This window comes from Contarinia nasturtii, unplaced genomic scaffold (genome assembly GCF_009176525.2).
Source record: "Contarinia nasturtii isolate CC-2019 unplaced genomic scaffold, AAFC_CNas_1.1 Cnas_scaffold_350, whole genome shotgun sequence".
In the NCBI taxonomy this organism is placed as follows: domain Eukaryota; kingdom Metazoa; phylum Arthropoda; class Insecta; order Diptera; family Cecidomyiidae; genus Contarinia; species Contarinia nasturtii.
Genome location: NW_022197705.1, coordinates 2,985,977 through 3,010,916, shown reverse-complemented (window position 1 = coordinate 3,010,916; position 24,940 = coordinate 2,985,977). Strand labels below are relative to the sequence as shown.

The 24,940-nt window shown below is 33.9% G+C and overlaps 1 protein-coding gene and 2 long non-coding RNA genes across 4 annotated transcripts in view; 1 reads left to right on the top strand and 2 right to left on the bottom strand.

Moving 5' to 3' along the window:
- Nucleotides 1-3,238, bottom strand: part of LOC116337947 (homeotic protein ultrabithorax) — a 100,657-nt gene extending 97,419 nt beyond the window's left edge. For both annotated transcript variants that reach the window (XM_031762927.1, XM_031762928.1), the window contains exon 1: nucleotides 2,097-3,238. In XM_031762927.1, the coding sequence (XP_031618787.1) occupies nucleotides 2,097-2,658 (562 nt within the window). In that variant the 5' untranslated portion in view covers nucleotides 2,659-3,238. The remainder of the gene's footprint in view (nucleotides 1-2,096) is intronic.
- Nucleotides 3,239-9,240: 6,002 nt separating this feature from the next.
- On the bottom strand, nucleotides 9,241-24,575 carry LOC116338036. The gene is made up of 3 exons (XR_004200844.1): nucleotides 24,408-24,575; nucleotides 19,166-19,214; nucleotides 9,241-10,552 (listed from the first exon to the last, which is right to left on the bottom strand). It is a non-coding gene; the product is annotated as an uncharacterized LOC116338036 (long non-coding RNA).
- LOC116338037 lies at nucleotides 10,668-12,544 on the top strand. Its single transcript, XR_004200845.1, has 4 exons — nucleotides 10,668-10,930; nucleotides 11,060-11,392; nucleotides 11,746-12,063; nucleotides 12,167-12,544. It is a non-coding gene; the product is annotated as an uncharacterized LOC116338037 (long non-coding RNA).
- Nucleotides 24,576-24,940: the final 365 nt, after the last annotated feature.

Here is a 24,940-nt window from a genome sequence, read left to right as displayed (position 1 = left end):
CATAATATTTTTTATTGTTCAATTAAAACAATTTTTCATTTAAAATTCCTTTAGAATGTGTTCCTTTGTATATATCCATTCTCTCAAATTTCAATTAAGCCATTATTAATTGATATACGAATTTTTAAGTGGTATCAAATTTGTTGTGCACACAAAAACCCAGCAAATAATGATGCCTGGCAAAAAAAGGTGATGCTTCTAATTTTATTCGGGGGTACATTCACGCAATTTGATGATTACAAATTGATTAACCGACGTAATGCAATTATTTGGTGTTTGAATCACACTATGTGGTGAATTTTAATGATGTTTAAACACTTGTACACACAGTATATCATTTGAATTGTGGCCCATCAAAGGAGCTTTTTTTGTGCTCTGTCGCTCTATGCGATCATTTCACATAAAGAGTTTGTGTGTACCGTTGTTGCTCGTTTTGTTGCACTCGTTGAGTCGCATCGAATCGGTCCTCGGTAAAGAGGAAGATGCGACAAAGAGCGTACACCGAATATCGTTTGTAAAATTCATGGGCTGTGTATGGGCGACTTTACACATTCAGTATCGGAAAGTAAAGGAAAAGAGAGCGTGAGTGAGTGAGTGAGCATGTGAATGGTAAAATGTGGAAAGGAGCAAAAAAAAAAAGGTTTTGCAATTTATGCAAAAATAAAAGTCATAAAATGATTTGGGGTGTGTTTGGTTGGTTGCTGGTGTGCTTGTGTATTGTGCATACAATGCACACACCATCATCATCATCACCATCATTCGTTTTCATATTCATTTGTTTGTTCTGTTGGTGTGTGCAACTTCTGTATTGAGCCATGCCGCTTTCGCTACTGCTACTATTGTTGTTGCTGTTTGCTCAACGTGGTTTTAGAAACTCTCACCAGGATCATAAATATAAGCAATAATAAGCCCATTTGGGCAAGATTTAAAACAGCAAAAGTGTTAAATGCCTATTATCTGTTTTGGAATTGTTTGCCGGTTGCGTTCATTCGCAACACTTCTCCCATTCTCACTCACTCCGTTTCTCTATCGATACGTGGATAAAAAATGTAAAAGAAAACTTTACATAAACACAACAATATAACCGATTAGCACCTTTTTATTATGATCATCATTCTTTTATTAAGCGATTGCCGGGACAATGGCAAATTCACAAACACACATACACATCGATTCACCAATATATTCACGTGGAGTTGCAAGAAAAAAAAAATGTACGGAAAATATATAGGAAAAAAAACTGTACAACCGGTCATTCAATGCTTGTTTAGCACACTCTCACATTTACCATATTTTATGCAATAGATTATTCCAGTGCGCGTCCCTTCACATCTTCATTTCAGTGTGTGTTTTTTTGTCAATTACTCTCCAAATTGCGGTTGTACTGAGCAGAACAAAAGCATCTACGGCTTTGATTCATTTTGTTTTGTATGTTTTTTGGCTTGATTTTTTTTTGTTGCAAAGTGGAATGAATAAGCAATAAAAAGTCAAGTAGCGATAAAATTGTTTTTATGAATGTGATAAACCCGAAAAATTCTCGTAAAAAATTACTGCGCGAGAGAAAGACGAAAAATAATGAATATAATAAATGAAGAAATTTTTTGGATTTATTTCAATGAAATTTTTTTTTTCTTCATTAAATTCAAACATGTTTTCATGTGATCTACATAAAAGCAGCTAATCGTGGAGCAATTAAAATTGACGGTACGAATGGTACAATACCGACGGCAGTTCATTGTGCCGTTTTGCGCGCGTGATGTTTTTTTTTTCTTCTCTGCGTTCTCTCTTCGTTCGTCTTCATCTTGGACAGTTTATGAGAACCGGAATATGAATAAAATAATCAGTTGAACGTATGAATTTTCTCGGGCATTTCTTTTTTTTCCTCATTTTTTTTCTTTCATCAATTTGCAACGTTTTACGTTAATTGAGATAATTTTTTATCAACCGTTCAATTTTGAATTTTTTTTGTTGAAAAAATTGATTTTAAACCGAAAATTCACTCAATTTTTCACACGAATTTTTTTTCTTTTTATTTTTTTAATTTTTTTCAAAATTCTATTGAAGTTAAATTCTAAAAAATTGAAATGAATACGTACCTGCGATAGCCATCCATGGATAGAATGTGTGATTGCTGGCTTGGTGTAGGCCAGATGCGGCAGCAGCAACTTGACCACTGGCTCCTGTGATGCATTGCGATGAGTTCCATGCATTGGCTGACACGCCCGACGACGAACCATTACCAGAGCGACCGACTGGACTTCCGTTGGCTGTTTCCAAGTAGCCAACACGGGAATCAGGTGTACAAGCTGATGGTCGGACTGGTGTTGAATTGCTTTGAGCATTTGATCCGGATGTATTCCACACATCTTTGTAGCCATTTGTATCGCTGGACGATCCAGTTTTGGCACAATCTTTATTATAGGTTCCATCGTAGAGTTTTGTGCATGCGGCCGTTATGCTTGCATCGTATGGTGAATCTTGTGTTGATCGTGATTGATGTAAATGATGATTTGCGTATGGTGTCATGCCAAGTGACAATGGAAAACCTCTGTATGCGGCTGTTGCACTTTGATCATGATGTGCTCCGGCTGTCATACCCATTCCGCTTGTTTGATGCGGATGACCATAAAATCCGCTCTGTTCAAAGTATGAATTCATATTGGCAAGAATTTTTAGGCCGTTTCAGTTCAATCGAGAAAAACAAAATGAAAAGTGATTTGCTTTTGTTGTTGTCGTTTTTTTTTTTCGTTCGCTTAATTTGCAATTAGAACATTCACGTTCGTTTCAAGCAAAAATTCCCTCACGTTTTCTTTATTTTATATTATGTAAGCCATCTAAAGTACAAATCTCTCAATTTTATTAGGTATTTTTTTTCTGTTTTGTATATGTTGCGGTTCGGTCGTTCTTTGCGTTACGTTTGCACTTCGTGAATGTGTACAGGTAGTAGACGAGTTTATTGAAGAAAATTGCTGTGTATGCTAGCAATAATTACAAGTTTCTTGTTTACTGTGAACTTGAGCAATTCAGAAGCAAAAATACATTAAACTCGAATTAAAACACGAAATAAAAGCACATTTGTTCAAAGTTGAAATTACAGACTCTCGTCACTTCAATGTTGTTAACACTTTAGCAGGATTTGATTTTTAGTTTCTCTTTCGTTTCTTGCAAACACTCCAAAAAAAAATTCACAAAGTGATCAGTTCTTTTTAGAATGAAAATTAATACTTTTTTTCCACTAAAAATGCTATAGTTTTTTTTTCGTTTTCGTATATTCACATTAATTTTATTGCGCGATCAAAAAAATGAATGGAGTCAATTAGAGAAAAAAATCAAATTAATCGCATTCAAATCATTGTCAAATGAATTTTATTAATCATAAATGTGATTGAGCACCTCTCTATTAGCATTTGTGAATTGCCCGGAATTGTCTGTTGTTTGTATTGATGACTTTTAAATTTTTCGATTTTATTTATGTTTTTATTTTAATGTTATGATTATTACTTGGTGTAATCAATTTGATGCGACAACGAATACGACGGTCAAAAAATCCATAGAATTGTTAAATATTTTATAGTATGTTTTGACGACACTGTGATCTGTTTGATTTTTATTTTATTGCGATTAATAAAATGTTTGTGTGTCTTTTTTATTATTTGTTTCTCGGTTTTTTTTTTGTTGTTTGGCTTTTGTCAATTTGTTTTAGCCTCACCACACTTCAGTGAATGAATGAGAGTTTATTTTTTATGTGTGGGAAATAGTAATAACAATAATCGTAAAAATAATAATCAAAAATAATTTTATGACTCCGTCGCGCACTCGTCACAGACTTGTCACATTCAAACACATGGACCTGATACACAACAAAATGCAGGGAAAAAATTTCGCGCGCGTTGTGTTACGGTGAAAATTGTTTGCAAAATGAAACTTTGATTATTCACCGAACTTTTGAGTTGATTGATGAAATTGATATTCTCCAACACTTTGTCGTTGATTCGAAAAAAAAAATCCAAAATTTTCGCGGAAAATATTTCGATTTCAAAAAAAAAAATTATATTTTTTCAAAATTATCGATGAAAATTAATTTTTATCGATGTTCTCATGCACTGAATTTAACTGATCGTAAAAATACGTTTTTTCAACAATTTTGAGAAAAATCGAAGACTTCGTTTTACTACGCAAAAATGTTTTCTCTCATATAAATGGGCGCAATTAAGATAAAACAGTTTGAAGCAACCGATCTCGATGACTTTAGTAACGATACTGATATCAAATGCCGAATCATACAGTGACTGATGTTATTGCTCACACTCTGTGTTTGTATGTTGTGTGTACTGTGTGCTGCTAGCTTTGCGAGTCGAGTTTCTCTCCCATTCTGTCTCTCTCTCAGTTTCATTCTTTCCCTCTCTGTGTATACTATGCGCCCCGGTGCTCCGTGTGTATACGCTTCTGTATGTGATATTGTTCTTTATATTTTATATTTTTCTGTTCGATTCTTTCTCCGCGCGCGCTCACACGTTTCGTTTATACGCCTTATACAACGTGTTACCACGTATTTTTATACATAGTCGATATGTGTGTATTATATAAATATGTGTGAGAGTGAGTGAACAGAGAGCGACAGCGGAGCGACAGAAAGGGAGAGAGTGAGTGAGCTTGTGTTGTGTTGGGCCCCGTTGTGACTTTTTCGATGCTCATTTCATTCGCTTGTATTCGCTGAAATAGTTCAGTATTGTCGCGCGCGCTCCTGATAGCTCTCCGTATTGCTGCTACTACTCAGGCAGCTAGTTAGCACAGTTAATACACTTGACGTGATTGCCGTGCTTATGAACTGGTAACTGCTCTATGAATGATCGTTACTTTGGAATTTTACTGGCAATCGCTAAATTTTATTTTTCAATTTGGTTGTCTCTCTGCTTGTGGCTTTTTTTTCTCTGTACTAGAGCGTGCTGCTTGGATCTAGTTTTTTGAACACAGATTTGCAAACACATAATTTCGCAATTTTATTTGGAAAAGCTTTTTTTACATCTCATTCGAAATGATGCTGGTTATACTTATGTGAATTTTTTTTCATTCGTTCAAAACGAAAAATAAATAATTTTCGTTCAACGGAAATATTTTGTAAATAAATTTTCTTTGATTCGCTTTAAAAAAAATTGAACACAATTTATGAATTGAACCGGAAAAAAACAAACCTGCTCAATTATCGAAAATTCCGTTTTTTTATTTATTCATTTATTAAAGTCTTATCAGCGAATTTTCAAAGTTGAAACAAAAAAAACGATTACTTATTTAGTTTATCTAAAGATATAATAATGTCATTGAGAAAAAAATATACTGAAACAAATAATTTCAGATACAAATTAACTTCGGCGACTGATCATGTCTTTTTCAATGGAAAGTTGACCGAGGATAAAAAAAAGCGCATCTGTAACAACAACGAAAAAAAAAATTATCGCATTTTAACTTTTATGAGTATTTTTTATTGATGTTGTTGTTGTTATTTTTATTACACCGATGCACTGAGCTTTTGAATGAGCAAGTAGCGTCGAATGTGAATGAATAAGGGAAACACGATGTCGATGGAGGACCAACTAGTTAAAATTGTCGTTAACGTATTTGTGATTATTGTTAAATAGTGAATAAAATTGGGATAATAAAATTGAGATAAAAGCGGTGCGCCTGTTCGTTGCTGTTGCTTTCATTCGAATGAATATATGCAAGTTAGCTTAGCGCTCTCGATTCAAATGCTTTTGCTGTTGATACTCTGTATGGTCTTTTTTTGCAACGATGCTTCAACTAAAACCGAAAATTACAACAAAAATAACAATAATAATAAACGATAATACCGAATGTTGTTGAATGGCTTGGATTCGCTTGCATTTGTACTTGTACATTTGGGTAAAATACCCAAGGTAAATACAGTAGCTGTATTGCGTTCGCCTAAGCTAAAAATATCCAATTTTGTTCAGTACGTTTGGCTACAACACTGTGTCCTCACAATGCGCTTCTGTTCATATCGAAGCCACACTCATTTTTATGTGTAGTTTTAGCGCAAGTACCAATGCGACCATATTGAGTCTATGCTCTGGATTCTATGTATTTTAGAATTGAGGAAAATCAAGCATACGATGCACGCACACAATTACATCATCCATCTAAAGCCAAAATCAAATACGGGCAGGCGTTCATATGCCATAAGCATTAGTGCTCAAACTGAATTCAACGGTTGCGTTAACGACACTCTCACATAACTTGGTGTATGCACACACACATCTCTTTTTCGGCTGTCTCTTGGATACGGTAGTCGATGCCTGAAACCGTACACCATCGACAAATGAAAAATGAGAGACAAAACCGACAAACAACACAGAAAATGCCTATACAAAACGCAATCGTTCGGTGTACAACATTTACCAATATTTTTATTGACTTAAAACTATTTTGCGGTTTATTCTCTTCGGAATTTCACCATTTTGCCACTTTGGAAAAGCCACATCTCCTACAGCACACAAAGTTCAATTCATTTATGTTGGAATTTCGGTTTATTTCAAATGTACGAATCAAATCTTTAAACTGAACAAAATCTATCCTTTAGCTTTGACAAAAGAGAAAAAATCGCATTTTTCTCTCATTTTATTGCAACACATTTTCCAATTTTCCGTTGCTACGTATGTACATTGTATGAATTGTCGCGTATGAAAATATATTCATTGAAGTGTCCATATAATTCAAATTCATACGCTCGAGCGGATAATTGTAACTATTTCAAAAGCCCTTTTTATAATTCACACATAATCCTTTCGCAGATAAAATTTAACAGTCATAAAATTTGATGACCTATTTCGTGAATATTTACACACAAGCACACATACACAGCGAAATATATATATCCTTTCTTAAACGACATCGAATTGAGTGTCCAGTTATGCGACGCGCGCGTTGCGTCGCACAAAATTTGTTTGAATGGAGTGAATCTTGTAATTGCTTTATTGACGGTCATAAATTTAGATGGGTTGCAATGTAAACAACTAAATGGACAACAACATGCCGAACTGGTAGCAAAACGATTAAGAACTAGTTTTGTCAATAGGAACATAAACCATTTGGTCAATTACAGTGTCACAGATTCATGATCTTATTTGACTTTGCAAACGAGCTCCTTTTTTTTGAAATATTAGACGTTAGACAAGTTTAAGAAACCACTTCAGGGTAGAAAAGGCTCTGATATAAGTTTTTTTTCAATTCATTTTTTTATGTGTGTATATGTTGCTTCTGAATTTCATGCTCTTGAGATTTTGTTATGACAAATCAATTCTGACAGATGATGGTTTCAATAAAAACCAATGAAAAATGTACGCAATTTCGAATACATTTTCTTTTTCAACATTCAGATGGGCAATATTCTTAATAAACTGAAGTAGAAGGAAAAGTAATTGAATGTCAAATAAATGGAGAGGGAGATTGTGATGAAAAAAAAAACTGTATAGTAGAGAGAATAGAGTTGAGCCCGACAAAATTGAACAAAAGATTTGAACAATTGTCGAAATGAGCAATAACGATGCCATAAACATTTCGTTACCTAATATACTTACCCTTGTTGTTTGCTGTGGTATTTTGGTTCTCTCTCAAATATGAATATTTCGTGCGTGGAACAGAAAAAAAGAGCAAAGACATTGAACGATTTTATGTGTGTAGCTTTTTGTTGCCTCTTTCAAATGACTGCAATGGTTTTTATCACTGATATCAACATTCAAGTCGATTTTGTTCAAACTCTCTCCATCTCATCCGCTCTCTTTCTGCCTTTCTAGACACTCTAGAACTCTTTTCTTTTTCTTGAAGGCAACAACGATCCATGTGTATACAAAATTCTCAATAAAATACCCTTTTTTCGTCGGACGAAAAAAAATGAAGAAAAAAAAAATATTCTCATCATATTCGACTTACATATCGTGTATTGTACATCCACTTGAAAAGAGAAACACATTTGGTAAAAATTTGGTCCGCTTTGTATTCGAACACGAAATAAAAAAAAACGCACATATGAGGTAACCAGAGAGGATGAAGACAAAAATACACACAAAAACTGGCGACATTTTTATTCAGTTTGTGCTCAAAAGAGACAAATACACAACATTCCGTTCAGTGTGTGTGTTTCCATTGAATTTCAGACCATTGCCTCAAATTACTGCTGCTTCTTCGTCTCTTTCATTTTGTTTTCTTCTTTTTCTGTGTGTTTTTTCTCTCTCTTCTCGTCCATTTATGTCTAACCAATTCGTTAGGTCTTCACATAAATTTCAGTTCACTTGCTGTAGGATGAGTGATTCTTCAAGCCATAAAATATTGTCATCATATTCTAAATTTATCGATCGATAAAGTTTTTCACCTTTGCCTATCCTATTTATGACTGAACAATCGCAATTTGAATTCAGAAAACCAAATTTAAATCGTCTAAAAATCAATAGAGTTTTATAAATAAAAACAAAATTTACTTCAAATTGGTGCCATTTCTACGGTGAAAATCTGTTAAAACGATTAATTCAAATTTGGGATTAACATCGATTTATTTTTATTTGTTTTTTATTATTTTCAATTTTGCCAAGTTTCTGGTTGAATGAAATCGGTCGTTCTTCAAGAAAAGCCCAATTCCATTTGAATGGATATTAAAAACAACAATTTATACGACTATAAATGTAAAAATTAACACCGAAGACTTTGCATCCCACGAGACACACTTTGATTCGCATTCAATCGATCGATGGCTGGTAGTAATTGTGTGGATTTTTAAGCCACAATTCCGCGTGTGCCACATAATAACTCGTGTAATTTTATTCAAATAGTTTCGGTTCAATAACACAAACTTGACTCCATACGATTTTTTTCTCTCTCTCTCTCTCTCCACAAACCTGTACGTATGCGTACGTGAATTGAAATCCAACCATCGATATGCCTAGCCAACGGTGTTAAGTAATAATAGTCATAATAATAATAATAATCGTAATCATAATATAAAATTTAATTTTTATGATGCCCAAAACGATCAAACTAATAGCTAAACATGTAATAAAAATTCAATTTTCGGTTTATTCTCGTTTCAGATCGTTATTCAGATTTTTTCCTTGAATGTACTAAAAATCGTTTACCTCTCTCTCTATGTATATCTCACAAGGATTTCATTGCGTCTCATGCGCGCACGCTCGCTGAAATAAATATTAAATAAAAAAAAGCAGACGAGACATTTCATTTTATTTTTAAACATTGTTCGATTTATTTCTGTTTATCTTCTTTCACTCGGAACGGTTTCCCCATTATGTGTACTTGAAAAGTTGAAAAATATAAAACATCGTTCGATTTATGTTTTATTTTCTTGACAAACTTCATCGATTCTGTTTTATTTTCATTTTTTGTGGTTATTTATTCGAAATCGACAGCACCATTTTAAATCAAAAGTTGTTTACAAAACTAAATTGATATTTGATGCGATAAGAACAAAAGCGATTAATAAGTACGAACATGTCCGTTATATAATTGTAATGTCATCGCACATCGTGAAAATCATCGTTCACTTAATAGATCACAATCAAAACTAAACATCACATCACGTTGGGTGGAGAAAGAAAAATCAGTGGCCATCGGAAATCGACATTGACGTTGTTTGCGTATCAGAGCAAAAATATAACGAATGAACTTGCCAACGCGCGCGCTTCTACTTTGTATAATAAGATACATTGTATGTGGATGTGACTCCTTTCAATTCCTTTTAACACCATAAAAATAGATGTAATAAATATAAAATAATCATAAACATAAGTACTAAGTAGCTATTTATCCAAGTAGTTTGTGTTGAGTATGCGTCTGCCATTCGGTATGTGTTTGTGTGTGAGTTTGATGCAGTCGCTCGAAATGAGCTTGTTTCATGGTTGTTTTTCGTTCATGCTGCTGTTGCGCCAGAAGGCGGTGAAGACATTCCATATGAAAATGAGTGAGATACAGAGAGCTGTGCTGTTGAGTTTGGATTGATGAAATCAGGAACGCAATCACGGGATTCATTTAGTTTTATCATTATGGCTGTGTGTTTGTGTATATTCATTGCTAAATATGCATATAAACCGTCGAAAAACGACTGACGCTTACGTGGCACATATTTATATATCATTCGGGATGTGTCTGGATGATGATTATGTAATAACAAGCGCAGCCAAAAAACTGACGTCACAAAGTGATATTTTTTTCTCTGTCTGATCATCAAAGGGGGTTATGTGTATGTATGGATTGTGTTTTGAAGCTTGTATTCCATACACACCACATTAACATTTATGGCCAATCGACAAAAGCATGCGCATTTCATTCGCCCGTAATCGTAAAATCCACGGCCAAGGCCATCGTAAACAACGTGTATTAAATTCACTTGCTGCAAGAACAATTTTACGATCAAATCGACAATAAATTTTACGATTTGTTTTGACTGGCAACTGCAAGCCGGGCTCTCTTTTCTTTCGTCACATGCCGGCTTCTGGGCATATTACACTCCAACTCTTTGTCACTCGACAACAACCTGCAACAAAAGAAAAAGAAGAAAAAAAAAACAGATAAACAATGAACATTCAATATTGAAATTTATGATTTTGAAAACGTTAAAAATTAAAATTCCATTTAAAATCGATTTTTATTCATTTTTTCGTTTTCTTCTTTCAATTGTTTCGTTTTTCAGATCGATTTTTATGAATTCGCTTGCTGAACATCGAATTTCACATATATATTTTTTTTTTATTTCGGAGGAATAGAAGAGGCTTTTCAACACAGCACAGGATCGTGGCTTGTTAAGTAAAATATGGCAAATCGACAAACAATAAATTATTTACGCAACAATTTCCGAATCGCTTTGGCTTTGTTTAGCGCTATTTATAGCGCACAAATGTTTTGTAACAATTGGGTTTGTACCATTTCATCTGTATTGTTGTCTTTGACCAAAATAATTCATAAATCAATGTTATATTTTTCTACTCATCTCTGTTTTTTTTTTCATTTTTTTTCTCTGTCTTTTACACGCTATCTAATCTAGGATATCTCTCGCCGACTCTCCGGTGGTGTTTGAAAGAGGCATGGTTGCCAATGAATACGACACACAGCATACATCGATAAAACAGAGTACTTTTCACCACCGGTAAATTGTCTAACAGCGTTGTGTTTTTTTTTTGCCTTACACTACACCTTGATTTGAACTGCAACAGCGTACAATGGGCAACAACGAGCAGAGAAAGCGTGCTTGAGTGCATTGTACAATAAATCATAATTCTTTGTCGCAAAATGTACAAAACACCAACAGGACGACGAAGAAGAATCGGAGAAAAAAACACGAAGAAAATAGAAAAGAAAGAAGTGCAAAAATATAAATGTACGAGTACCCTATGTAATTTGGTTCGCACGATTTAATATGAGAGGCAAAATAAAATATTCGTTAAAACACCAGAAAATTGCAAAAAAAAAAAATTGTAACCAAAAAAAAGAAGAAATGAAAATAATACTGATTCAATTTACAAATTTAATGAAAATTTCAAGGATTTGTAAACAAACAAAATCCCATTGGATTTAACATAAATTGAATTATATTATTCAAAAGATTAACTTTTGATTGTTTGATGCTCTGGTCATCGACGATATTCATTCTCAATTCCAAAGCCATTTCAGAGGCAAAATGTGTAATTCAAAAACATTAAAAATTGTTTTTTCTTGAAATCAATTTTCCAGAGCACACCTTTATCCATACAGTTGCATTCATTTCGGTCCTCTAACGGAAAATCTGGATTCTAAATATATTTTTGTTTTAAATCGTCCAAAACGGATTTCATGAAATTCATTGAAACGCATCCGCAATGTGTACACATTGCGATGTACATATGTAAAAGATATAACATAAATCTTGAGGGAAAAGCTGCTTAAAACCAAATTAAATGTAATACTGAAGCGACGAATGAACGTTCGTCGTACGGTTCAAATTTAGAATTTCAAATACATAAGAAGTCAATTTAGTGAATGATGATTTTTGAAACATCCTTCGGAAATATTGTACGTTGAATCATATAAGCCATTCAATTTAAAGTGTTGAAATAAATCACAGAAAATCGTCGACATTTTTCACAATTTTTTTTTGTTTCTAATTTTCTTTCAGGTTATTTCTAAATGGGAAAAAATCATCGGAAAAAGAGAAATGAAGAGAATGCGTTTTAATCATCACAAAACAAATTTCGGAAGTGCATGAAAAAATGATGGCGGAAAAATGCAGCAAACAGATGTTATATAGACTTTAGAAACCTTTCTGAGATATTTCATCGAGAAATACAATTTAATCATGCTTAATTGGAAATGTAGATCATGCCAATATATTAAGAAAACAATAGTTGTAAGGCTTTTAGCGATTGTTCATTTAATTTGTTGGAACAACGAAATTATTGTTGAAAAGTGCATAATTAAGACTCAACAACAACTACAAAATTTATTTTTGGATTAGGGCTCGTATATTAGGCATTTTAAGAAGAAAAAAAAACAATCACGGAATAATTTAATCATGAATAAATCAAAAATGTTTGTATATTTAGCGAATTAGTTAAAGCATAAATCAAATTAACAATTCTGTAAGAAGGAGTAGCATCATTAAGCAACAATGTGATACTATCATTTACTTAGTTTATAATTCGCATAAAAAATAATTGTAATTATCTTTCACTCTTAACTATATAATTATTAATTTAATAAACAATATAAGCGCTCTTGCAACGTATTCTCTCACAACATTCACATAATTTCTTCGTGTGTGCAAATGGTTGCCATTTACACCACAAATCACATGCTACAATTGAAATATGAAATTGCGCGCATTGCTTGGTTAAACACCAGTAGTTAGCAGTTTGCTTTCAGCAAAATGAATTAATTGTATTTGAAAAATCCAGGCGAAGACGAAAAACAGCGGTGCGGAGAAATGAAAAACAAAAAAATACCGAGTGAAAAATCGCGTGGTGAATGAATGAATGAATGAACAAAAGTTTTAATTTGCGCCCAAGGGCAATAAAATCGTATGTAAAAATAACGAATGTGAGAACAGACTAGAGAACGCGAAGTAGTATCCATTGCAACAATAACAATTGTGCACACATTTGAGAATACACACGCCTAATAGATAGCTTAGATATGACGATAAGATCGGCTTTTTTTCATTCGTTTTCTTACAATCAAACAATTTAATGGTTAACTATGTGCTTTTATTTACCAGATCAAACAAGAGCGCTTTGCATCAAAGCGGCAATGCGAAAATTCATAATAAATAACACTTAATCACTATCATTATTTGAATCAGCGTATACTATGATTTCTGACCGATCGGCCAAGCTCGATCTCTTTCAATTTAGTGCGCTGTACGAGCCAGTATTTTGGTTTAAATCATAAGCGGGCACTCATTTTTTGTGCTCTAATCTTATTTAATCGTTTTAAAACGATATAAAATCTAACCAATTAGAAAATAGAGTTCCCATGGTCATAAAAAAGTTCCCACATTTAAAATGATAGTTAAATAGCGCACGTGACAAGTGTATAGTACATATAAAAATCCATTAAAAAAAACCGGAAGATTAAATTATGACCGAACGAGCACACCATAGCCCAGAGTGCAAAGCAGTACAAATTAAAAATCTATGAAAATGTAATCGCAGTGTTACTATCGATATGACATGGCTCGTAAAATACAGTTTAAAAATGTTTGCCGAAATGGTCTTTCACTCATAAAATTCTCAACCACATCATCGAAAAACTTTTACGATTTGTTTGTGTGTGCATTCCGTGGTGTCTGTTGCTCGATCTTCTTTTTTTATTGACAATTTTCTCATATCATAAAATACACCCGAAATTTGGTTGAACGATGACAACAAACAAGATGAGTACCAATAAAATATATGTATTCAGATTACGGAAAATTGATGTTTTATTGAATTGTTTACTGAATGACTTAAGACTTTTACTCGCCGAAAATGACTACTAATCTCTTGATAATATGTTCAATAAAATTCTGTGTGTCGGTCGGTGTAAAAAATTTGTTCTGACACACACTAACTACAGAATTGAGCCAGAGTGGTGCGAGTGGCACACACATTCCAAGTTGGAATTTCCAACCAAACATGAATGAAACATCATACAAAACAAGCGAACAGATTGCATTTTTGGAATAAAAAAAAGGATAGCGGGCGTACGATTCAGCCCAATATGAAATATCATTAACATTATGGTTATCGTCAAATAAAACTGAAAATGAAAAGAAAACAACAACAAAACGCATCACCAACTCAACGTATCAAAAAGTAACGTGAAAACAAACATAAAAATAAAAGTTAAGTTTTATGCACTCACAATGAGCGCGCGCGCGCGTCCGCACACAATCAGGCACACATACACAGCTTTTGTGGCAATGTGCCGTTTTTATGGTTCGGGTATGACATTTACGAGTATTTTACTGATCGTAAAATTCAAAAATAATTTACTAATAAAAACTCCACCGAAAAAAGAAACGAGAGAGAGAGACATACACTCAGAGACAGTGAGAGTAAAAGGATACTGAATACCGTAAATACAAGCTCATTCATACAAATTTACCGATTATTATGGAATCGAAGTTAACCGTTGTTATAACACCTTATGGTGAATCACCGCAAAGGAAAGTGGTGCTTCACAAAATTGGCACATACTACCAAAATGGGTGAGTTTAACTGAGATAGACTCAATGTCAACCGGCTAAGCCTATGAAGAGACAAAATGCGAATTCCCCTCATCTGTGCCATCTTGTATTCCATAGTTGAACTCAATTAAGTTACAATGAATTGAATCGAAAAAGAGAAAAAAAACAACAACAGTAACATGGCTACATAGATCTGTTGACCAGTGAGATACGTATAGCAATGGAATGAAAGAATGAAGAAAGCGTATATGTGTATGTATGCATCAGCACGCATAGATGTACAGCTCTGTGTGGCCGTGCTATTGTTGTTGTTTTTTCACTTTTTCATTTCAATGCTACAGAATTAAATTCAGTTTTTGCATCTAATTCACACTAAAATCAGATGGCGCTCATTAGCGAGATTCGCAAAAAAAAGTCTCCAATCTCATACAAATATACACCGGCTGCTCAATGTACACTAGTAGTGTAACACTACTATAATTTGGACAAAGATAAAAGTAAATAAGAGAAAAGACGTCTTTCGTATCTACTTAAATCGACTCATTTGACAATTGTTACGAAGAACTTCGTTGGGATGAGAGAAAAAATATATGAAATTATCTTCTAGAAAACATTGCCAAAAGAGTAAAACCTGTGCATTGAGTCTTGTTGTCTTTGATTTTTACTCAATGTTTTTTTTCAGAGACTTAATCTCAAACAGCAGCAAACAACAGAGTTTAAGTATGCCAAAAAGCATCCAATACACAGCAACCGTGATAATGTGTGTTCAAAATGCCATAAACTTAAATATATTCGGAATAAATTTTCGGTGTGAATAAGCGCTTGAAATGAAAACATCGTAAATTTCACGATGTTATAACCGAATCTCAATGAAATGACCATAAAATTCAAACAATTTTCAAAACGATGACGATAAAAACCACGTTTAAATGCTTCGCATCTCATAAATACTTTTTTTTTCTTTCTTGTTTTCACTTGGCTGTACTTTATCTCAAACTGGCTTTTATAGCTCATTCCATTTGATTTTAATTGTTTGATTTTTGATGTGATGATTATATTGTGAGCATAAATTATCAATTAAAATGTCATAGAAAATTGCACATTCACTATTTCCATTTTATTCGATTCGTGGTTCAATCAAAAGAAGAACATAAAAATATGCAAAGCTATCGCGTTTAGTGTGGACTCAAACCATATTCAGAATGAATGTAAACTACCTCTTCTAACCAAAATGGAAAAGAATGGAGTCAAACCGCATCGTCGATTACAACAACAACATGGACATGACGCATCGAAAAACGCATTGCGATGTTCGACGATACGTGTTTTGCTTACATATATATGGTATGCGCTCATACGAAATGCAGCACACAGACATTTCGTGTGTTCTGCACACGTAAAAATCTCGATTTTGGTGAATCTTTGCCATGACATCTGCCCTTGAACAGCAATACTAATCATTTTGCCCATTATCGTTGTTTCTGTACAATTTTTATAACATTTTTTTTCGTGTTAATTTACACAAAATTGCCTAATTAAAATTAAATTTAATGTAAACATTGTTCATTTTAAATGGGGAAGTAGTACTTTGTTTTTTTTTGCTTTTGTTCGCTTTATGCGATATTGTATTCGGTTCAAAAGAGCATCAACTATACATAACGATAGCTAATCCGCGTAGCCAATAAAAAAATATCTCGCATGTAATATTGTGCGATTAGGAAAAATCGTAGAATATTTGTTTCTTTTTTTTTGAAGAGATTAAAATGGAGGAACCAATGTGTGCTTATAATACATGAATAGTATATGTACAAGTAGGTTTTGTTCGTATTCTAGACTTTAGAGTGAATCATATAATAGCTCTGGAGAGAGAAAGAAAGAAAAAGAATATAATTGTATTGAAGAAAGCGGGATCAAAATTTTGAACAGATAGAAATTTGAAATGATCATTTTGTGTGCATCAATTTTCTTCGAGCGTGAGCAAAGAGATGCCACCTTTTACCAAAAACCGCTTTGACCTTTTGAATTAAGTCATTTTTTCTTCATCGTTCATTTTATACAAAGAGATCAACAAAAGGCGAAACAAATTAAACAATTTATCTGCAACTTTACATACAAACTGAAATGAAATGAGCAATAAAAGGAAAAAAAAATCAAACAAAATACCGTACCGTAATAAATAACATTGAAAAAGAAAAATAATCATAATTTTTCTTGAGTTCGGCGACATGACATTCAATTTCTCTATTTATTCAAAAGCTAGTCCTTGAAGTTGGTCGAAAACAACACCCGAAGCAGAAGACGACGAAACAGAAACCGAAAAAAAAACAGGTAAGGTGTGTAAAACAAATGGTCGTCGACTCAAGTCAAAAAACTCAATGTGCTTCGACCTTTTTTTTCTTTCAGTCAAATCAGAAAAAGTTCTTTTTTCTTTCATTCCCGAAAGAGGTTGTATTTTGTACGTTTGTTACAACAGGGAAAGGTAAAAACGAAAATAAAGCGATAAATATAATTTATGAGTTTCAGTTTTCCCCCTTTTGAATTTCCGAAAGAAAAATGTGAGCGAAAATAAGAAAGGTGAAAAAAAATGATTGTTTTCCATTTTCAATGCACGCACACAAACGATGTAGGTTAAAGAAAAATCATTATTAGGCTGGAAATTAGAACGACAAAACAAATGGAAGAATTCTTCACTCCACCCATTTTGTGTATCACAATTTCAAATGTTTGAATCGAATGAACGAAAAGAAACGATGAGATAAAAAGCACAAATCTAGTGCAACCGACAAGCAAACATTTTCAATTTATATATAGAAAACGAACAATATAAGCGCAAAACTTTTGTCGAATTGAATAGATGATCTGTCGAAAAAGAACAAAAGGATCATGATTTCCATTGTTGTAGCACACACGAAATGTGAATTTATCGCTTATCTTATCGATTATTTCAATTGTTCTATATTCGAAGCGTTACTGAATTGCAAAGATAATTCAATGCTGAACAATGACTAAATCTAGTGAGAAGAGAGACAGACTGAGGGAGAGAGAGAGAGAAAGAGAAAACATGGCCGACCATAAATTTGGAACTATCTGTGTTTGCGTGCGAAAGAGCATACAACTTCCCCTTTTTTATATAAAATACTGTGAATAACAAACTTCTATTATATGTGTGAGACCCGAAAGAAAATTGATTTACAGCATTCAACTTACTCTCAAGCAAATGGTTTGTTTTGTGCAATTGAGACATTCAACAATTCATTATTTGTGCATAAAATTCGAGCGTATTGCATACTCTGTGTATGTGTATGCGTTTGACGGATCTATATTTTTGTCATGGTTATTATATGGCTGTATAGTCACATTGAATAGCTGTGTTAAGTCAAATATCGCCATCATTATTATTGTCATCATTGTTTGGATGCTGCTGAGAGTGCGTTTGCATTATATCAACCGGAACCACATTCGACTTCTTTTTTGGGCGACTTCTCATTTTTTTTTTTGTATGTGTCTCTGTTGCCAGTTCTCATCGTTCGACGCTCAATTTTCGCTCGATAAATTCCGAATATTTTTTGGGGTTACTCTCTTATGAATATGAATATCTAGATAGATGCCATGTTGGTTAACAATAAAAAAAGGGTTCGCCAAAGCGTATCCTCTGAGAGAGCGTGCGCGCGCGAGCAAACGCTCATAGATATGAAAAATAAACAAATGATATCCGCTTTTCATGCGAAACATCGTTTGTTTGCTTTGCTAAAAATTCCATTCTCTCTCACTCTTTTTTTAGCCATATCTGATGCATCCTGCACATTTCAGATTGGTCGACGCACACATACTCAGCTTTGCATGACGAAACATTGATTTTCCGCTTCGGAATATACTCGGGGTTATATGCACTGAATAAAGCCATTTTGAGAATCTGATCTATATAAAATGAATGTGTATCGCACAAAAATGATAGCTTTACGACCAACTAGATACATGTAAATGCGAAACAACAATAAAAACAGAGAGAGACATTGTATCTAATGTACTGTTCGATTCGGTTGCTGATTAAGCCATTGAAGAAAGAAAAAAATCAATGTTGTTTACGATGAATTCGAATCGCAAGATCGAAAGATTACAAACATCGTCGTCGATGCTCCTAACATTGTATGGCCTTTTGTATATCGTGACTCTTTTGCTTGCGCTGTCTGAGAATTTATTTGAATCGAATGAAAATTAAACGTTATTACAACGTTTCGATGGAATTGAAGAAGAAAATGGGCAGAAATGATAGGAAGGAATCATTGAAAAATAAGTTAAACACTGCAATTTCAATTACGAATCAATTTTGAGACCTTTCCTCTTTGATTTTTTTTTTTTCAATCAATTTTTTTATTGGCCTTTAATTTTTGAACTCTTTCCATTTTTTGCATTTGCTTATATATCAATGTAATTGATGGGAATACTTACTGTAAATAATCACCCAGTTGCTCTTTTAGCCATCTATTTCATTCGCCATCTGAAATTTAATAAAACCATAATTATTTTCGATGTTTTTCTTTTCAGATTTAATGAATGTCAGTTTTCCAATAAAATCTAAGCAGTCGTTTCGCCATTACAATTTTTGTTGTTTTCTGAATATGCTAAAACAACAGTCTGATGTCGCATAAACGAAGCGAGAAAAAAAATTCCTTATTAAGTTTAATTTATGCTGAAATTCAGGCAGTCAAGCGCAAACGAATCAGAAACAAAAAAAAATCATGTATCGTCGTCAACATACAAAAAAGAGTTAGCGATGAAAAACCAGACGAATTCGAAATAAATAATTGATGAGCAAACCGATCTGAATGTCAAAGAGGAATAACGATGGAGAAGAGACAGACCTTCAATCGACAAACTTCGAATCAAGTTTCAGACGAAATGATTCGCAGAATTATAAATGAGACTGAAAAAAGAGAAAATAAAAATGCTAAAAAAAACAGTAGAAAACAAAATCAACGACGAAAAATGCTGGCCAAACTTGTTCTTCAGTTTTGTGCGAGAGCACGCTTGAAAATCCATTTGAATGAGTCGGTTGTTATTTTAAGGAATCTTCTGGTCATGAACGCAATGTGCACAAATTGATATGCATTTAATCAACAGCCTATACATATATTGGCGTCAAATGCGTGCTCGTCGTTTTTTTTTTCTTTCTTTTTCACCACTTTTGATGCGACCATTTTATACATAAGCCACAATAAATTATGATCGTAATTGACGGCACAATTACCAAACTCGTGATACGCTTGTTTTATTATTATGATTTTCACATTTAATTTAGTATTTTGCGCCGCATTATGTACACACATATATTTATTTTTGTCCATTCGGATGGCATGCATACAACAAAAACACCCGATGATATTATTATAAATAGATGGGCAACAGTTTCGATGGAAACTGCTGCTGTCGAACACCACGCAAACAACTAAAACACTCAGCTCATGAATTTTAATTCAAAATAATACAACGGAAAAACACTTGCAGTTTTTCGTGCTACACCACACCGAAAATGTGTATGGGAAGAGTGAGAGAGAGCAATTGGCTCGCAGGCACGTTTTCAAAATATTCATTGGACACAGAAAATACGCAACTACACCAAAACCAGCAACGTATTATTTTAACGCATACTTTGGCTTTAAGCTTTTTTATTCTCAATTCAATGTGAGAAAAACCATCAAAAACTTAAATAAAAAAAATTATGTTTTCATAAAATTACGCAATTCTTGGTTAAAATCGCGAGTTCTTTTCTCTACACCTCTGAAAAAATAACATAAGTTCATGTGATTTTGAATGATTTCAATTTGCAAACAAGATGGAACGAACATTCTCTTATAAATACAGCATGTTCTAAAATTAATGTGCTTACATTGTATGTCGTCTTTTTTTGGTCGAAGAAAAAAAAATATTGAAGTTAATAAACAAGAAGATTTATTGGATTTCGTAAGGTTCGTCCATTTTGTCAATCCTTCTTTAAATACATAACATGAAAGATTCGCAACAAATTAGAGGTGACAACTGTAGATACAAGTCTTTTCAATAGACACGTTTTTAATTGAGTTTCATAGCACCAGTTAACTCAGTTAATTAATAATATAAGAGCATATCTCGCTCTTCGCATGATTGATGTATTAAATATTTATGAGTGTGTAATATATTTAATTGCTCGTTAGCAATATAACCGTGGTGAAGAGAAATTGCTGTAATAATGAGGTGCTTGCAGCTGAATCGGATGATGTGCGCGCACACTGAAATCACTTTCCAATTTTCATCCATTTATCCTGCACTTTACAAGCGGTAATATTGTGTGTGCATTAAAAAAAAGAACTCTCAAGATAAACAATCGTCAATGATTTCACTTGCCAATCAGCGCCATTGTATGGACGATAAGAGGAAGGAAAAAAAAAAACAAAAGTGAAGAAGGTAAGAAAAAGTAATCAACAATAATATCTCGCTTAAAACGTAATCAAAAGTCGACCATAATCACACGGTAAATGAATTTACATGAAGAAATTGTGCATATCATGCGACGAACGTCGAGTGTATGTATGCAATTGAGTGGCGAAATAAAAGCTTGTGCCATCATCGTTCGAACTAAAAGAGCATTGCAGCGCAATCGCACCGATGAAAGGTGTCGGTAGTTGATACGTGCGCTTGATTTTCATTCGCTTTTTTTTTGCATCTAGTTCTTGGCATCATTACTAGACCATATAGTTATATAAGTGCGCGAGCGAAATGCAATCAGTTCGTTCAGGCTGTGTTGTTGGTGTTGCTGCAGTTGCGGCGGCGAATGGTGACGATGTCATAAATAATTCAAATTAATGCCTTTGCAAACTAGCAACTCGTACATTTTCCACTTAAATTCATTAATGCCATTATTTTTATTAACCCTTTGAATGTTTTTTTAAACACTGACTATGTGTATGAATACTTGATGTTTACATAAATTTTATGAGCGTGCTAGTTTTCATTTGATTGCATCTCAACTTACACTTGATGGTTACCGAACCGCCACCAGCGCACCAAGTGCAAAGAAATTCAGAGGAAAGATAGAAATTCATATGACAAAAGCGCAACGACTTATTTGACATCGAAAGTGAGAGAAAAATGTTCTCGGTGAGTTTGTGAACTACCATTTTAAATGGATCATTTATTAGTCGACGTGCAGCACGTTCTCAATGAGTAGAGTGGCAATAAAAAGTATCATTCAAAAACATAAAAATCGAAAAAGTCAAATTTTCCAACCGAACAACAGAAGCGGTAGCAGAAAAAAAAATCACCCGAAACCATATGAAAATAAAAGTGCCACCAAAGTGGGTGAAGAGAGAGAGAGAATTGAGAGTGAGAAAAGTCATAGAATATGTTGGTTTATGCGATGCAAGTAGCGTATATTTGCCAAAAAAACACCAAAGCGTCTCATAAAAATCTCTCCGCAGCATTTCTTTCGTTTTTATGAACTATACAGTATACAGAGAGCTCTTTCACACATCATAAATGTCTCGTAAATTGCGAGAGCTGCTGCAATGGATGCTCGTACAACATGAAACACAAACGTTCTGTGCAAAGTGGTGTAGTATAACCGACAACGACGATAGGGAAATACAGCAATAAACATGCACTTATTCGCTTACGCCGTTATTTTTCGTTTCAATGTGAGCTCAATTCTTTCGTGTCTCTTTTTTTTCGTTTCGTTCTTTTAACAGTATTCTTATCCCTGGCAATGATTCGAACCGAATTTCGTTTTCTTTTTTTTTCGATCTTTAGCTTTAAAATGCATGAAATGCCAAAAACTGTGGTATCTCTGTACAAACCCAACAACACACGATGCGCCAGCATATTCTTTCCGATTTGGCATATTGTGTGTGAATGCTGAAGCGTGCGCATCGATGCCATGGAAAATCTGAAAATGCTGAGACAAACACACACACACACACATCCAAAGAGATCAACTGCTCGATTTACCTACTCGTTTTCACTTATCACATCTAATCCTTTTCTTCTCTGTCGGTTTTGCACCGTTGAGGATGTTCTTCGACGAACGAGCAACGTCTTTGCTTGGCTCTTTGTACATGCGTTCATGCTCGTTCGGGTGTTTTTTTTTTTGCTCTCACACAGAAGGTTTTCTTCTCATTTTAGTGATTGTCAGATTTTATATCCCATTCTAACTGCAATAAACGATAAACGTTACGATGCAGCAATAAAGCCATCTCGTTTGCACATAACAGTGGCCATAAAAACGATGATTTTAAGCACTACCTCCATTTCGGTGTGTGCACACGATTCTTATTCTCTCTGTCTTGCTTTTGCTCTGTCAGAACGGAATTTTGTGCCTTGTTGCTGTGTACACCGTATATGTGTGTTTGCCGTGTACACACATATCTGTGCAGTGCTCATTGTATGTGGGTACGTACTATTTGCGTTCCATAGCCAGACCCCAGAAGGAAGACGAAAAAATTTTTTTTATCTACACACGTCCATAAGGCACACGCTCACCGTGTTCTGTGTATGATATTTCTTCCAGCGCCAACCGCTTGAATGTCTTTTATGAATTCTTTTCATTAAGGAAATATGCACAATATTAACCTAATAAAAAGAAGGTATGAAATGGCCATATTTTTTATGCGCGCACTATTGAAACCAATATTCACGGTTAAAAAAAAGTTGTGAAGCAAGCGTTTTATCATTTTTATTTCGATTATAAAACAATGACATAGACAAAATAGAGCAATCGATGATAACACGCACATTTTCAACAATCGCATCCACTCATACAAGCACCAAATGCGATGTGTATTGATACACGATTCAACTCAGATCAAAGCATCATTCCATCTCACTTGCACTGCCGGACGAGGGCAGTCAAACGACCATCTCTTATTCAGTTGGGCGCATGCAAACACAATGACGCGCACTCTGTAATATCACACACCCATCGTCGAAATGATGAATATGCTGTGTACGCGTCGTTAAGACGGCTATTATGCTCTCGTATATGTGCACAAAAGAGAGCCATGATTGTATGCGCTGTGTACGTTAGCACTGCTGCTGCTGCTGTCACACAGCCGAATATCATGGCTTCCTCATATTGAGAGCGCAATAAACGAACGAATAAGAAGAAGGAGCAAATGGGCGTGTTTTACGATTATGTGCCAGGGTTGTAGTCGTTCACGCTCGTTTCATGCTCAGATTCGTGTCACTAAGCAAAAAAGTGTGGAATTCTTGTACGATTCTTTTTTCTGCATTGCGCCTACGGTACAATTTTTTTCACGCTTTTTTTCGTAAATAATTGAATTTTCTTGAAAATAATTTTTCAGGATTAAATGTACATTTGTTGTTTATAAACTAGAATTTTAATTTGTATTATACAAATCGTTTATTAACTTTTTATAAAACAAATCGGCTTTTGACAGTGGGATGAGAGAAAAGTGCCGTCGCATTTTTTCTTTGAGATTTTTTTTGCAAAGATGACAGGTTTCAAGGAAAAACATCGATAAATTTCATGAAAAAATTAGCTTGGAAGTGAAAACAATTCTATATTTAGTTCAGAATTTCATTAAAATATCAATAAAATACTAATTTATGGCAAAATCTTTGTTCAACTGAATGAAATTGCTGGTTAAAAGTCGCTGTTGAACTTTGTAATTTTCCTATATAAAATTTTGTTTAAACTTACATATTTTCGCTTGATTACATTCAATACTTTGGATATTTCCATCTGATTTGATGGAATTGGTTCGAAAATTCTTGCACAATTGACTTTTAAATGACATTTTTAACTCTTTTGGGCCAAACTTTTCTTTTATTTAAATTTAAAACACTTTATAACTCATTTACAAAATAAAAATTCTCACTTTTAACAAAATAACAGAAAATTCTTCGCAATATTTGTAAAACAAACAAAAAAAAATGTTGTTTACAAATAAAATCGGTTGATGAATACGATCGGATGAAAAATAAAAACATTTGTGACAGCCAGCGGAATGGTTCGATTTGAGTCGGTAGTAGACTGCAGTGGTACGGTAGGCAAAACAAGAAAAACGAAACGGAAAAAAAAGAATGAGAAAAAAGCGACTGCAAAACACAAACCTCAAAAACAATGCTGACAACTTTCCTATGTCAGTCCATTACATCAAGAATAAATTTTCTCACCAAAACAAAATTAAAAAAGCACACAAATATAGGCTCGTGCATACGGCAACCAGTGTA